This window comes from Gopherus evgoodei, chromosome 6 (assembly GCF_007399415.2).
Source record: "Gopherus evgoodei ecotype Sinaloan lineage chromosome 6, rGopEvg1_v1.p, whole genome shotgun sequence".
Taxonomy (NCBI): domain Eukaryota; kingdom Metazoa; phylum Chordata; order Testudines; family Testudinidae; genus Gopherus; species Gopherus evgoodei.
The window spans coordinates 85,790,529-85,807,144 of record NC_044327.1 but is presented as its reverse complement, the minus strand read 5'-3'; the positions used below and the strand labels follow the sequence as shown (position 1 = coordinate 85,807,144).

Below are 16,616 nucleotides of genomic sequence, written 5' to 3'. Positions count from 1 at the left end.
TGTGTACACAGTGTCAATCCCTTACTTCTCTCTAGAAGTGCAAAATTTCAAAAAGTGCAATGAATAGAAGACTATTGGGGGCAGAATAGATCTGGACAAGGAGAAGAAGTCTGGCGATAAATGTGAAAAGGGAGGTACAGGCAGTAGAAACAAAAGTGAAACTGTTTTGAGCAGCATATTCCAGAAGTCTTGAGGTCTTTCTGAGTATAGCCTTCATTGATCTGAGATCTACCATACCATTCTCTCACTAGAAGGGAAAACATACAATGGCAGCAGCCCGTAAAAGAGACCCAGTTTGAGAATATTTTAATGAAGTTCCTCTACCTGTGGGTAAGCCAGGAATGCATGGAAAATGCAAACAGTGCAACAAAGAAATGCAAGGTTGCCCAAATGAAACATCATCACGAGAAGTGTTACTTCTCAAGAGGAAACTGAGTTGAAGATGATGAAAGGAACATGTCTGAACATGCAGGATCTTCAGGTTGATAAAAAATTTTATTTCATACTTCTTTCCCAAAAACTTCCTTCTGGACTATTCTTGAATTCTCATGTTTGAGCAAAAAATATAGTTGTTACTCTATGGTACTATCATTTTAGATGCAGTTGTGATAAAAAATGAATAGCTGAAATAGGCAGATCTTCCTTTTACAATTTCACCTTTAAAGTAGTACTGAGTGTCAGTGAATGCAATGAGTGATACTAAATGAGCGACATGGTAATAATACTTAAATAACTGCACTGACTTATTTTGTTTAGGAGAATCCGTTCTCAACATACAGGATTCTGAAGACTATCCACTTTCAAGATCACCATCATTTTCTATAGTTTCAGAGTAATCTGCCAATGATAGTGTTTCAGTCACATTACGTATGTCACATAGCCACAGTATATCACCTGTAGCAAAAAAACAAAACAAAACATCATCCAGAAACAATCATAGATAAGTTTGTGATAAGAACCAGCAGATTACAAAATGAGGTAATTGATGAAAAAATTGCCCAGTTTGTTTATGCAACAAACTTTCCTTTCCATATGATTGAGAACCCACACTTCATTGACATGGTTCAGTCATTAAGACCAGGATACAGTCCATCCAACTGAGCAGATGTCGCAGGCAAATTGCTGTATAAAGTGTATGAAAGAGAAACTGAGCAGTGTGCAAAAGGTCTAGAGGGTGAAATTGTTAACCTGAGTCTTGATGGGTGGAGCAAAGTCCACAATGATCCTGTCATACGTGCTTGTGTGACAACAGAAGAAGGGAATGTCTTCCTTACCGAAACAATTAATACATCAGGAAATGCTCACACAGCAGAATAATTACAAGAAGTAGCAGTAAAAGCTATAACAAACTGTTAAAAAAAATTTCAAATGTCTATTATGCAGCTTGGTCACAGACAATGCTGCAAATGTATCCAAGATGGGAAGAAATTTAGAAGAGAGTGAAGAGTCCCAAGCTAATAACATACCGTTGCAGTGCTCATTTGATGCACCTCCTAGCCAGAAACTTCAGTGTTCCAGAAATAAAGGTTAATGTTGTTGAAATTGCAAAATACTTCCATAACAATTACTTTGCAGCAGCTGCTCTGAAAAAAGTGGGAGGAACCAAGCTAACTCTCCCACAAAACGTGCAAGGAACTCACTAGTGGACTGTTTTGAGCATTGTATCAAGAACTGACCTAATCTGATGACAGTTTGTGAACAAAATCGTGAACAAATAGATGGCACGGTCAAAGCCAAAGTTCTCAACATTGGGCTTGAGAGAAATGTTGAACTAAGTGAGATCCTAGAAAGAGAAATAAGCAATGACAGAGTTAAATTACAAACATTAAAAAAATGAATGGGAAAAGCACCATCTCCAACTCACTTTCTTGCAAATATTCTTAATACTCAGTACTAGGGTCAAACTTTAACTGTTGGGAGTTGACTATGACTTGGACATCCAGCAATCATCCCTCCATGACGCAACAATAATAAACTTCAGAGCCTAGGGTGAACCATTCAAGAAATATATGTTTGCTGATGATGTTTTAAAGAAAGTCACACCAGTGAACTGGTGGAAGTCACTTAAGCACTTGGATTCAGAGACTGTTGAAGTGATAATCTCACTTTTAACAGCAGTAGCTTCTTCTGCTGGTGTAGAAAGAACATTTTCTTCCTTTGGACTAATTCATTCCAAATTGAGAAATCGTTTGGGACCTGAAAAAACAGGAAAGCTTGTTTTTCTTTTCCAGATTATGAACAAAAAGAGAAATGAAGGTGAAGACGACTGAGTTAGCTGCAGAAGCCAATATTTTAAGTTTCTCATGTTGACCTGGCTGATATAGTCAATTTAATTTTTGCTTTGTTTTTAAAAATACATGTAACTATTTTAGTTAAAAACAATTTTAACAAAAACAAACTTGATTTTAAAAAATTTGAATGTTTAAATAAATTAAAAAATTCATATGCTTCTTTCGTTAAAATATTACGTTTGTTGTTGAAGAAAAAAATCCAGAATACATAATGTTGTTGTTTTAGTTAAATAAAACAATCTAAATGTCTGTCTGCTAATGTTCTCCTCCTAATACAGCATGGCAAGAAAATCCTCCGAATATTAATGATTAACCTGTTGAATTGGAGATAGTTCACCTCCCAATGACTTCATAAATATCTGTTTCAATTACCTTTGGTAAATGAAATAACCAAATAATAATTCATTTTCTGATATACACCTCTACCCCAATATAACACTGTCCTCGGGAGCCAAAAAAATCTTACCATGTTATAGGTGAAACTGCATTATATCGAACTCGGTTTGATCCGTCTGAGCATGCAGACCCGCACCCCCGGAGCGCTGCTTTACCGTCTTATATCCGAATTTGTGTTATATCGGGTCGCATTATATCGGGGTTGAGGTGTAGCTGTAAAACTAAACTAAAAAGTTTTCAAAATAAATCACCTTAAAAATGTATAGTGTATACTTTCTAAAAATGAAACCTATATCTGTCTCTGAGTTGTGAAGAATATGTATTAAGGTTATAACAAGCAACAAGAATGCACTTTTATGTAGAAATCCATGATTAAATCGAGTCTTCCTGACTAGTGATTTAAATCAAATCCACCCTGCTTGTCAGTAGTCTGGGAAACTTCGAAAAAAGAGACAGTTCTGTTAGCTTACACAACACAAAAGAGTAGTTGATGCTTTATAGCCAATAATAAATTACCCACCCTGGATCTATGAGTCTGTCAATTCTCTCTCTGGGTAACAGCTTTCCTCTTGAGGTATGAAGCTTCCGTGCCTTTTCTCCACCCCCTGTGATACAAGGTCATTAATTAGATCTATTGTACACACAAATGAATAAGTCACTATTAAAGTTTAACTTAGAATGAAAACAGATCTGAATTCTCAATCACAAAAATACAGACCCTAAAGAGACAATATATTTAACAGAGCTTATATTTTAGATGACAGAATGACATGTATCATCATCTTAAATCAGTTTGTCATATATTCTAAGTTATTTTTTCTACATTCTTTACTAACAAAGTTTGAAAGCAAAAACTCTCAGCTAACAGAGCTCATCTACCGCTGCCTAGGGTTTCATTTTGACAATGAACTAACAGAGCACTCAAAACTTACTTTTTAGGGATCATAGGAAGGAGAGATGGACAGGAATCTACTGAGTTGTGTTCATTTCCCTATAGCACATTCTCAATTACTTTGCTGAGTTCAGTTTTAAATTGCTCAGCCGATGGGAGATTTCTCGGGAGATTACTCTAGAGTGTAGAAGACCTCACAGTTGGGGAGTACAGCATTTAACATTCAGCCTACATTTCCTTTTGCTCCTCTTGGAGCACTATCCAAGATCCACTATAAGGTAGGTGCATAACTGGCTGGATAACCGTACTCAGAGAGTAGTTGTTAATGGCTCCCAATCCTGCTGGAAAGGTATAACAAGTGGGGTTCCGCAGGGGTCTGTTTTGGGACCGGTTCTGTTCAATATCTTCATCAACGATTTAGATGTTGGCATAGAAAGTACGCTTATTAAGTTTGCGGACGATACCAAACTGGGAGGGATTGCAACTGCTTTGGAGGACAGGGTCAAAATTCAAAATGATCTGGACAAGTTGGAGAAATGGTCCGAGGTAAACAGGATGAAGTTCAATAAAGATAAATGCAAAGTGCTCCACTTAGGAAGGAACAATCAGTTTCACACATACAGAATGGGAAGAGACTGTCTAGGAAGGAGTATGGCAGAAAGAGATCTAGGGGTCATAGTGGACCACAAGCTTAATATGAGTCAACAGTGTGATACTGTTGCAAAAAAAGCAAACATGATTCTGGGATGCATTAACAGGTGTGTTGTAAACAAGACACGAGAAGTCATTCTTCCGCTTTACTCTGCGCTGGTTAGGCCTCAACTGGAGTATTGTGTCCAGTTCTGGGCACCGCATTTCAAGAAAGATGTGGAGAAATTGGAGAGGGTCCAGAGAAGAGCAACAAGAATGATTAAAGGTCTTGAGAACATGACCTATGAAGGAAGGCTGAAGGAATTGGGTTTGTTTAGTTTGGAAAAGAGAAGACTGAGAGGGGACATGATAGCAGTTTTCAGGTATCTAAAAGGGTGTCATCAGGAGGAGGGAGAAAACTTGTTCACCTTAGCCTCCAATGATAGAACAAGAAGCAATGGGCTTAAACTGCAGCAAGGGAGATTTAGGTTGGACATTAGGAAAAAGTTCCTAACTGTCAGGGTAGTTAAACACTGGAAAAGATTGCCTAGGGAAGTTGTGGAATCTCCATCGCTGGAGATATTTAAGAGTAGGTTAGATAAATATCTATCAGGGATGGTCTAGACAGTATTGGTCCTGCCATGAGGGCAGGGGACTGGACTCGATGACCTCTCGAGGTCCCTTCCAGTCCTAGAGTCTATGAGTCTATGATCCATCACTTCGTTATCTCACTTTGCACTACCTTAAATTATACCTCTCATTCCTTGGTGTTTAACACCATTCCAACACTTGTTGCCAGCTGACATCTCTCACCCTCTTAGTAGCAGCGGCATACACCATTTTATATTTCTTCAGAAACTAATCCCACAGATGTCAGTGAAGGCTAATTCAGTGAGAGCCATTCCTACCGATAGAGTAAAAGAGGGACACTTACCCTTTAGCCACCTAATCATTTTTATATGCTTTTATGCCTTTTCAACATACTACAGACTTCACAACTTCAGTGAATTTCACAGACTGAAGGGTAAACTAATGCTCAGGAGGAATATAAGTGAGCAGGATGAAGGAGAGTGACTGTACAATACTTCGCTTTTCTCCTATCCCCATCTGATGGAACAACACAGGAAGATTCACAGAAACAAACAGCCCTATCCTATTAGCCATGAGCACCACTGAGAGGCACTGAGCATCCTTCAATCCATTGAAATGAATGGGAGACAAGGATATTCAGCACTCCCAGAAGAAAATTTGCAAGCCTGCAAGCAAGTAATAACGATAAAATTAAACATGCAACCTTAACTCTGTTCTCTTCCAAGGTTGTGAAAGAAATTGTATTGTAAGATTTGAGAAATAGCAATTTAACAAATAAACTCTCATAATGCAGACACAGTTGAAGTTAGAGGTCCAGCCTTGTCACAATTAGTTGTGCAGCCCTGAGGTAGTATTTTAAATTTTATATTCTTCACTTAGTTGGAATTTGTTAATTTGAATTTTACAAACATGAAGATTAATCCCTGTGTTTGTAGTTTTCCTATAGTACAAGACATGCCTAAGTTCCTCAAAGGTCATCTTTGCAAACTGAGGGTCTATCTACACAACAGCAGCACAGCCATGGCTGTAGCACTCTACTGTAGTTGCTTCTTTAATTGACAGAGGGTTTTTTCCATCCATGTCTCCGTGAGGCAGTAGTTAAATCAACGGAAAAATTCTTCCACGGACCTAGCTGCGTCTACAGTGGGTTTTAGTTCAACATAACTATGTCTCACAGGGCACATTTTTCAAAGCCCTGAGCAATGTGGCGATGTCAATCTAATTTTTAGGTGCAGACCAGGCCTGATACAGTAATTGACAACTTGAAAAGAAGTGTATTTGCCCAGCTAACCGCTTATAAAGGCAAAAAGCATAGCACAGACTGGAATGAAGAAGGGAATATAGATGAATTGAAAAACATATCAGTAAAAGTCTCTTATTAACAATCTTATTTGTTTAAAGGAATACTGTCATTAAATTCATTAAAACAACATACTTAGGAATTTAAAATTATTTTATTTTAATAATCAATTTTCTACTATTTATTCAGTTTGCTTACTTTTTGCCTCTCTCTGAGTTTGGACAATGAAATTAAGATACAGTTTCATTAAGTCAGCTTCACTTTCATTTAGAGTCTGTTTCTAGTCACTGTCGGATCTTTATGCAACAGCACATTGCTGTGCTATTTGAATGGCAAACACAGGGTACATTAATTTAAAAACTCCATTGCAATTTTTTAAAAATATCATGGAAATATGTTCTTGGTGTTAGATTTTTGTTAAGCTTTATTATTATTATGGCAAAATCTAGATTTTTGAACCAAATTAGACCTGACATTATCCATTCAAAGTTTTCAGCTAATGAAAGGTAGCAGAATTAGACTCAAATAGGGTTAGCCCGACATTTCAATACATCTACTGGAATACATGTGAGAAAGAATCAGCTAGCCAAGAGAGAGAGAGAATGCCACCTCAGATCACTGGCACACCCTGTCCAGTATCCCATCTCCAACCATGGCCATCTCTGATGCTTCAGAAGAAGCAGACCAAAAACCCTTCCAGAATATTTTTTTATTCATTCTTTCCTGACCCCTAGAGGTGGCTGACTGAAGCCTGAAGCATAAGCTTTTACGAACATAAATGAGCCCTGCCCCCACTAACACAACAAACCCCATCATACAACACACTCATAAATTTGTCCAGTTTTTAAAAATTAAGATCAGTAAAGAAAAACTGTACAAAAAATAAATCTGAGGATACTTTAAATAAATGTTCTAAAATCACACATACAGAACTTACCTAATCTGATTTTTTCTGCTAGCTCTTGGAGTTCAGTTACTAGTGCTTTCATTCGTTCATAGTTTTCCTAGATGGGGGAAAAAATATGAGCATTTAAACTTTAATCAACACTAACAGTAATATTTTAATAGAGAATCATGTCACAGGAAAATTTTTTAGTTACTGGTGATATCACATTGTTTGTTCCTCTTCAAAAAAATTTATATTTTCTTTACACTAATAACAATATTTCCACTTATCTTTTATCCAAGCATCTCAAAGTGTTTTCAAACAAGCCTCACAAGAGCACTAGTGGAGTTAGATTCTCAGAAGACTTGTTTTATGTTTCAGTCAATCAGAAATCAGCTTATCCACGAAAGGAGACTTCATGCGGGGGAGGGGGAGGAAGGGTGCTCGGGTTTTTTCCCCTAAGTTTTAAGTTTTGTTTTTAACTAATCATTATAACACACATCAGAAGGATTCGGTTCAAACGCTAGTACTCCTACTTGTGCCAAAAGATCATTGGTTCAAGTCCCAGCCTAAGGAGAAGCTAAAACTCAGATTCTCTATACTTATTCCAGTTGACTATTTAGGTATAAATTAGGGCTGTCAATCGCACTGATAAACAATAATAGAATATCATTTATTTAAATATTTTTGGATGTTTTCTACATTTTCAAATATATTGATTCCAACTGCAACACAGAATACAAAGTGTACAGTGGTCACTTTATATTTATTTTTATTCCTAGTATTTGTACTGTAAAAAACAAAAGAAATGGTATTTTTCCAATTCACATAACACAAGTGCTGTAGTGCAATCTCTTTGTCATGAAAGCTGACTTTAAAAATATAGAATTATGTACAAAATAACTGCATTCAAAAATAAAACAATGTAAAATTTTAGAGCCTGCAAGTCCACTCAGTCCTACTTCTTGTTCAGCCAATCACTCAGACAAAGAAGTTTGTTTACATTTGCAGGAGATAATGCTGCATGCTTCATGTTTACATCACCTGAAAATGAGAACAGGCGTTCACATGGGACTGTTGTAGCAGGCATCGCAAGATATTTATGTGCCAGATGCGCTCAAGATTCATATGTCCCTTCATGCTTCAACCACCATTCCAGGCAACATGCGTCCATGCTGATGACGGGTTCTGCTCAAAAACGATCCAAAGCAAAGCAGACCAACGCATGTTCATTTTCATCATCTGAGTCAGATGCCACCAGGAGAAGGTTGATTTTCTTTTTTGGTGGTTCAGGTTCTGTAGTTTCGGCATCGAAGTGTTGCTCTTTTAAGACTTCTGAAAGCACGCTCAACACCTTGTCCTTTGCAGATTTTGGATGGTACTTCAGATTCTTGATCCTTGGGTTGAGTGCTGTAGCTATCTTTTGAAATCTCACATTGGTACCTGCTTTGCGTTTTGTCAAAGCTGCAGTGAAAGTGTTCTTAAAATGAACAGCATGTCCTGGGTCATCATCCCAAACTGCTATAACATGAAATATATGGCACAATGGGGGTAAAACAGAGCCGGAGACATACAATTCTCCCCACAAGGAGTTCAGTCACAAATTTAAGTAACGCATTATTTTTTTAATGAGCGCCATCAGCATAGAAGCATGTCCTCTGGAATAGTGGCCAAAGCATAAAGGGGCATATGAATATTTAGCATACCTGGCATGTAAGTCCCTTGCAATGCTGACTACACAGGTGCCATGCAAATACCTGTTCTCACTTTCTGGTGACATAGTAAATAAAAAGAGGGCAACATTATCTCCTATAAATATAAACAAACTTGTTTGTCTTACTGATTGGCTGAACAAGAAGTAGGTCTCAGTGGACTTGTAGGCTCTGAAGTTTTACATTGTTTTGTTTTTGAGTGCAGTTATGTAACAAAAAAAATCTACATTTGTAAGATGCACTTTCATGACAAAGAAATTGCATTACCAGTATCTGTAGGAGGTGAATTGAAAAATACTGTTTATTTATCATTATAGTGCAATTATTTTTAATAAAAAACATTCACTTCGATTTCAATTATGACACAAAATACAATACATATGAAAATGTAGCAAAACAGCCAAAATATGTAATAAATATCAATTGGTATTCTATTAACAGTGCAATTAAAACTGCGATTAATCATGGTTAATTTTTTTAATCATGATTAATTTTTATTTTTTTTAGTTAACTGCGATTAACCAACAGCCGTAGTATAAGCTAAAGACACCAAGACGCTTATCAAAGAAAGAATAAAAATATCCTGGTGGCCTAGCCAACATCCCTTCTTTTAATAAAACGGGCTCTAATGTTTTTGGATGTGAGTAATCCATTAATGAGCTCATAATTACTTCCCTGTTTGCCAAGGAGTCATTGCTCAAAATTATTAGTGCAGCATACCTCAGTAATTAAAGATACTATCCAGCCATGATCCAATCCGGCTTTCTAAAGACTCCAGTAAGAGTTGCTCTAGATAGATAGATGGATAGATAATAGTAGACAAAGAAAGAAGACAATAGCTATTGTGCACTCATTCATATTGAGTTATCTTATTGTTACCTAGTTCGAAAATATAAAACTCTGCTTTAATATCAACAGAATCCCTCTGTTTAATTCTGAAAACGTAGAGCTGCCAATCAAGGTTAAAATTCCAACAGATATCTAATGAGTCTCAGAACAATAAGGCTCTCTCAGGTCAACACAAATAACCTGACTCACTCCTTTAGTAACAGAAAGGGCACAAGGGTGGTGGAGGGGAAGAAGAAAAGAAAGAGATGAAACGTGCATATGCAGGAAAAAAGAAAACACAAAGACAATTTTAATTTTAGTAAATTTAATTTCATACTACGTCACATTCTGTCGCAAAAGATCATCATATGCATTCTGAAGTTATTACTGGAAGGTGAAAAATCAATTTTAAAATATCTTTACTGAAAAGTGAAAACATATAGTCTTAATACACGGCTTTAAAATTTTGCCAGTCACCTACTAGTTAGAGCTGATATAAAAGATGTGTGGGGATCCATCAGCAAGATCTAAGGACACACTTTGATTACAAGATCCAGCTCTCAACCCCCATACCAGCTCCTGGAAAAGGGATCAAATTCTTAGCAGGGTACTCTCCTGGGACACTGCTTACATGTGCTATCTTTATTTATCACCCTTTGGCTAATGAGCATCTGATAAGATTGAAGCCTCTAACCTCAGCTGTTGGAAGAGAAAGTCTCTCTTTCACCTACTACCACTCTATAACCTACTGCAGGGGTCAGCAACCTTTCAGAAGCAGTGTGCCAAGTCTTCATTTATTCACTATAATTTAAGGTTTCGTGTGCCAGTAATAGTTTTAATGTTTTTAGAAGGTCTCTTTTTCTAGAAGGCTACAATATATAACTAAACTATTGCTGTATGTGAAGCAAATAAGATTTTTAAAATGTTTAAGAAGTTTCATTTAAAATTAAATTAATGCAGAGCCCTCCTGGACCAGTGGCCAGGACCCGGGCAGCGTGAGTGCCACTGAAAATCAGCTTGCGTGCCGCCTTCGGCATCCATGCCATAGGTTGCCTACTCACAGCAGCCAGTAGGCCAGGGGTATGGGGCATCTCCACAACCTTACACCTCTCCCTGCACTTTCCAGGCTCCTGAAGGGAATTATGCTTCATTCTGATTTCAGCCTTTTTTTTTTTTAATTTTATTTTAATTCCCTCACCTTGCAAATAGCTCCAGTACCTACTTCTACTGTTCACCACTTTCCTAAATAGTAAGTATACATTGCAATTGGTTATTGCTAGTTTAACTGCTGTCCCAGGATTCCCAACAGCAAGCAAAAAACTGACCAGTCTTGTTAATTTCACTGCTCTGCTGCAGCAGCTGCACAAGAGCTGTCAGCAGACTAAGGGAGCCAAAACTGCACTCAGTTCACATCCAAAAGATTCTCTTTGTACTCTTATTGATTAGTTTTTTCTTTTATCATAGATTCTAAGGCCAGAAAGGACAGCTGTGATTACCTAGTCTGACCTTCGGTATAACACAAGACATAGAACTTCACCAAAATAATTCCTAGAGCATATCTTTTAGAACAGGGGTTCTCAAACTTGATTGCATTGCAACCCCCTTCTGACAACAAAAATTATTTCACTCCAGGAAGGGGAACCAAAGCTTGAGCCCACCCAAGCCCTGCTGCCCCAGGCTGGGAGCCAAAGCCTGAGTCTCAATGCCCCAGGTTGGGGGATCCTGTAACCTGAGCCCTGCCGCCCAGGGCTGAAGTCCTCAGACTTTGGCTCCCAGCAGTGGGCTCGGGGTTTGACTATGGGTGGTGGGGGTGGGGTTTTGGTTTCAGCTCTGGGCCCCTGCAAGTCTAACGGCAGCCTGGCAAGCCCATTACAACAGAGTCATGACCCACTTTGGGGTCCCAACCTACAGTTTGAGAACTGCTGTTTTAGAAAAACACCTAAGCTTGCTGTAAAAGTTGTCAGTGACAGAGAATCCACCATGATTCTTGGTAAATTGCTCCAAGGGTTATTTACTCTGTTAAAAATTTACACTTTATTTCCAGTCTGCATTTGTCTAGCTTCAACTTCCAGCCACTGGATCGTGTTATAACTTTCTCTACTAGACTGAAGCACACTTATTAAACATTTGTTCCCCATGTAGGTACATACAGACAATAATCAAGACACCCTTTAACTTTTTTTTCTGTTAAGCTATATAAATTTATCTCCTTGAGTCTATTACTATAAAGTATGTTTTCTAATCCATTAATCGTTTCTTGTGGATCTTCTCTGAACCCTCTCCAATTTATCAACATCCTTCTTGAATTGTGGACCCCAGGACTGGACACCATATTTCAGTGTCAGTCGCACCAAGTCCAAATACAGAGGTGAAATAACCTCTCTACTCCTACCTGGGATTCCTATTTATGCATCCAAGAATTGCATTACCCCTTTTGGCTACAGTGCACTAGGATCTCATGCTCAACTGATTATCCACTATGACCCTCAAATATTTTTCAAAGCCATTGCTTCTCAGATTAGAGTCATCCAGCCTGTAAGTATAGCCTATCTTTTTTGTTCCCAGATGTAAACATTTAGTCATATTAAAACACGTATTGCTTTCTTGAGTCCAGTTTACCAAGCAATCTGCATTACTCTGAATCAATGACCTGTCCTCTTTATTATTTATCCCTCCCCCAATTTGTGTCTCATCTGCAAACTTTATTAGTGATGACTTTATGTTTTCTTCCAGGTCATCAATAAAAATGTTAAATAGCATAAAGCCAAGAACAATCCCTGTAGTGTCCCACTAGAAACACATCCATTCAAAGAAGAGGATAATTCCGCATTTACAATTACATTTTGATACCTATCAGCTTTTAATCCATGTTACAGGTGCCACATGAATTTTATATCGTTTTAGTTTTTTAATCAAAATATCATGAAGTAACAAGTCAAATGCCCAAACTTGTAATCTCATTTTTTAAAAAATCAAGATAGTTTGACAGGATCTATTTTTCATAAACCTGTGTTGACTGGCATTAATTATATTACCCTTCTTTAATTCTTTATTAATGAAGTTCCACATCAGCCACCTTTATCTTGTCCGGGATCAAAGTCAGACAAACAGCCCTATAATTACCCAGATCATCCCATTTATCTTTTTTTAGATATTAGAACAACATCAGCTTTCTTCCAGTATTCTGGAGCTTCCCCAAATTTTTAAAATGTTATAAAATGACCATCACACATCTGTTTCATTTTTAAGCCTACAATAGTTACAACACCCCAAATCAGTATAACTGTGATTAAGAAAAAATATTTTCTTTATTCTTTGTTTTCTTATGTGGTTCACTTGCGAGGATGCTATCTATAATCAAGTTTCACTCTTTCTCCTTTACTCAGTCAGTTGCCCCACACGTGTCTCTTTCTCACAGTATCAGGGAGATAAAACCCCCTTTTTAAAAAAGTGATTGAAAAACCACAAATATTTGCAGAGGTACTTGGAAACGATACACTAGCTGAAACTAAACTCATTTTTTAAATTGACTAGATCTTGAGTTGACCACATCCTTTAAACGCTGCATAAACTGACAATTTAGGCTATGAACTTGCAAAGGCTTAAGCATGAAAATAATGTTATGCATATGAATTATTAAATTCAGTGGGACTACTCTCATACAATAAAGACACAGGTATGCTTAAGTCTTTGCAGGATCAGATCATTTAGCAACCCCTTCCATCCCTTCCACTTGCCAATGGTAGAAGGGTTTTTCAGGCCATGGATGAATATATCATACCAAATGGAACTATTTAGTGAATCTGAGACTTGAATATCTACATTTTAATCCTAGTTCTATAACTAGAACAGTAGATCATTCTACCCTACAAAGCAGCAACAATAATACTTTTAAATCTTACCTTACGCTTTGAGCAAAATAATAATAAAAAATTAAAAAATAGAAGGTTGCTCTTAGCAGTATGCATTATAACTTCTACCATATATTTCTGAACTTTTGTTATATAATGCTAAAAGGACAAGCAAGATGCCAGGCATGCTTCTCAAGAAGAAAACTGTCTTTATTTTATAGGTGTACTATACACATATGTTGTTAATATGATAACTTCTGGATACAGCAATGCAAATCTGAGGTGGCAGAAATTACAAACTAATTCTGAAATTACTGCACGGTTAAAATCTCCTGTTGACCTCTGTTTAAAGCCACACTTGCAAAATGGCTACAGGATCTGGTTCTTTGGGTCTTTTTCCAGAATTTAAATTTTCCTTTTCTCTTTTTAAAATTACCCCTCTGGTTTGTAAGATAGCTTACATTCAGAAGGCTAACCTGTCTTGCTGAATTTACAGCCATAAAGACAAATATTAGCTAAGGGAAGTGTGACCTTCGTCATTCACCTTATGCCTTCTTGTGTTTGCAATGTTATCCCATGTAATACATTTGTTTCAGACTGTAAGTGCCTCATAGCAGGGACCTTGGCTTTTCTGTGTTTGTAAAACATTACAGACACTTATAGTGCTCTATAAGTAATTACTGCTAGAAAAATGTTAACACTGTTTGCCACCTGATTGCTTGAATGACATACCAGATGCATCCACGTAAATGTGCTGGTCCAGTATAGCTGGACGTACCTGGCTTGTGTGCACGTCCCATAGGAAACTGCTGCCAAAATACATGAACATTTGAAAAAACAGTGAAAAGTTTGTTTAAAAAAAAAAACTGAGTCAGGTCTCATTTTTAGTTTGAATTCTGAGGGCACACACAATTTAGTTAACTAAAGTAAAAATTAACTTTTTAACTCTTTCAATATTTCTGACTCCTTTGGTTTATCATATATACTTACTAAAGTGTCACAGTCAGCTGTTTCTTCCTCAAATTTACATTTTGCAAAACAAAACCTAAGATTAATTGAAATCTTTCTATAATGTGTTTTTGTTTGGTTGGCTGGTTCAGTTATTCATTTTGTTGTTTGGGTTTTTTTTAATCCCAATGGAAACATTTTAAAATAAATGCATATTCCTCTGCAGGGTTTGCAACCCATATACTACAGCACTATGAATCAAAAAGTGAAAGTGATTGATTTTCAGTGTTTAAGCTGGGGGAAAATGCATGTACACAAATAGATTAATTAGTGAGAAGTAAATTGAATCCTAATATGTACAGTTTTAAGTAATCCAAGTTTACTAGTACACAACTTTGTTTGCAGTGTGATGAAGTTAACAATGCCCTTTTAAAATGATGCCCAGATTAGCCAATTTACACCAATCCAAACTTCCCATCCTTTCCAAAATAAATATATTTTTACAGATTTCCTCCTTGTTTTCTTCAGATACTGACTGACTTGTAAAAACATTGCTCACACCCTCAGTTCACATTTAATTTCCAAGCAAAACATTGCTCCCAGTTTTCAGTACATCAATCAATGCCTTCCAAGGCACACTAACTCTCCATAACTTGAGGACTTCAAAAACTCAGACATAGGTTAGGGGTTTGTCATAGAGGTGGATGAGTGAGATTTTGTGGCCTGCACTGTGCAGGAGGTCAGACTAGATGATCATAATGGTCCCTTCTGACCTTAAAGTCTATGAATCCACCTCTGTTTCATTAGTAAAGCTATCCATCAAAGTATTACTGTGGGAGCTCCTGCACAAAGCCCATTTACTCGGGCTGTACCCAAGGGTCAGAATCTGGCCATTTGCCCGAAGAGATCCCTTTGCAGAAGAATGGGAACTGTGGAAGAAAGGACGTTTAATGTGCGCTCTTAGACTGGAAGCTGCTTGGAGCAGTGGCCACCTGCTCCTGAAAGCCCGAGGTGCTCCTGGCACCTAGCGGGCGCTACCGCCACCTCCATTATATAAACAATAACCTGAGGTGTATGTTTGCGGGGAGAGGACAGGGACATGTTCCTCCACGTTTTCCCTTTCGCTGGGTCTCCCTCAGGCTGCACGGGGCGAGGGCTGACACCACGTGTGTGGCCCTGCAGGGGAGCACTACACTGCAGGGGCCAGTGCACGGGCACCAGGGCCCCGGGCCGAGCTAGTCCAATTAGCAGGGGCCAGACCGTCCTCGCAGTTTTCAATGGGCGCAGGAGTCGGGCCCAGCCAAGCCCCCGAGCCCGGCCTGGTGGCGAGGCTGCCCCCGCCCGGCCTACCTGGTAGAGCGGGGAGCCGGCGTCAGGCTGCGAGCCCACCGCGGCCACCCTGTCCCCGTGGTAGGCGCGCGCCAGAGTCGCGGCCGGGCGACAAAGCCGCAGCCCCAGCCGCCACTTCAGGCCCGCCAGCATCGCGGCACGGAAGCTCCAGGCTCCGGGGCGGGAGCAGCAGCTTCCCAGGCCTGGAGCCTACTGCCCAGCCACTCCCCCCGCTGCAGCCAATGGAAAGCGCGGGGCCGAGCTGCGGCTTCCTCCTGCTGTTGGGGACGGAGCCGCCCTGCTGGGCTATGGCATCGCCTGGGTAGGTCGGTCACCAAGGGCCCGGCCACCCCTGCCCTGCAGGAGCGTGGGAGGGAGGGAGGCACTAGCCCGGGTGCAGCCGGCCCCTCACACCGCTGTCGGGCCCCGCTCTGAGGAAGGAAGGGGGCCAGAGGCTGGACAGCTTGGCCCTGGCTGCCCCAGAACTGCGCCCATTGAGCTACAGCCCAACAGCGGCTCGTGTACCAGCCCCTCGGGCAGGTCCGGCTGTCTAGTGACCAGCCTAAATCCAGGGCCTGTCAGTTACTAATGGAACTAATGTCTATTTAAATCTAATGCCAGTTACTAATGATGTGTTTAAATCTGCCCCTTGGCGGGGTTAGACTGAGAGCCTGGCCTAAACTCCCCTCACCTACCACTGCAGACTCAAATCTGCAGGCAGCAGCAAAGTGGAAGCCAGACTTAAAACATGCAGCTAAGACCACAAGGTATTGAACAGACCTTCACTAGTTTAGGCATTTTCCCCCACCTAACTGGTAGCTTTTGTGATGTTGTAATCTGCCAGTTTCCCAAAAGTCTTTTAGGGCTGTGCAGACTAATTCTAGGGATTTCTGTCTTCTTGTTTGGTTATTCCGCGCTGTTAGAAGCCAAGCAGTCCAGAAATGAAGAATTTTTCTGTGTCC

General features: G+C 39.2%; 1 protein-coding gene across 6 annotated transcripts in view; it reads right to left on the bottom strand.

The window, feature by feature from the left end:
* Window positions 1-15,833, bottom strand: part of MCCC2 (methylcrotonoyl-CoA carboxylase 2) — an 82,664-nt gene extending 66,831 nt beyond the window's left edge. For 5 of the 6 annotated variants that reach the window (XR_004000911.1, XR_004000910.1, XM_030566597.1 and 2 more), the window contains exons 1-3: window positions 15,676-15,833; window positions 7,038-7,104; window positions 3,208-3,292 (exon numbers count right to left, since the gene is read on the bottom strand). Coding sequence is in view for 4 of the 6 variants with exons in the window: in XM_030566597.1 (XP_030422457.1) it covers window positions 3,208-3,292; window positions 7,038-7,104; window positions 15,676-15,807 (284 nt within the window). In the remaining 2 variants the exon portion in view is untranslated. Of the gene's footprint in view, window positions 1-3,207; window positions 3,293-7,037; window positions 7,105-14,109; window positions 14,187-15,675 lie in introns of all 6 variants that reach the window. The other variant, XM_030566599.1, reaches the window with a different exon arrangement.
* Window positions 15,834-16,616: the final 783 nt, after the last annotated feature.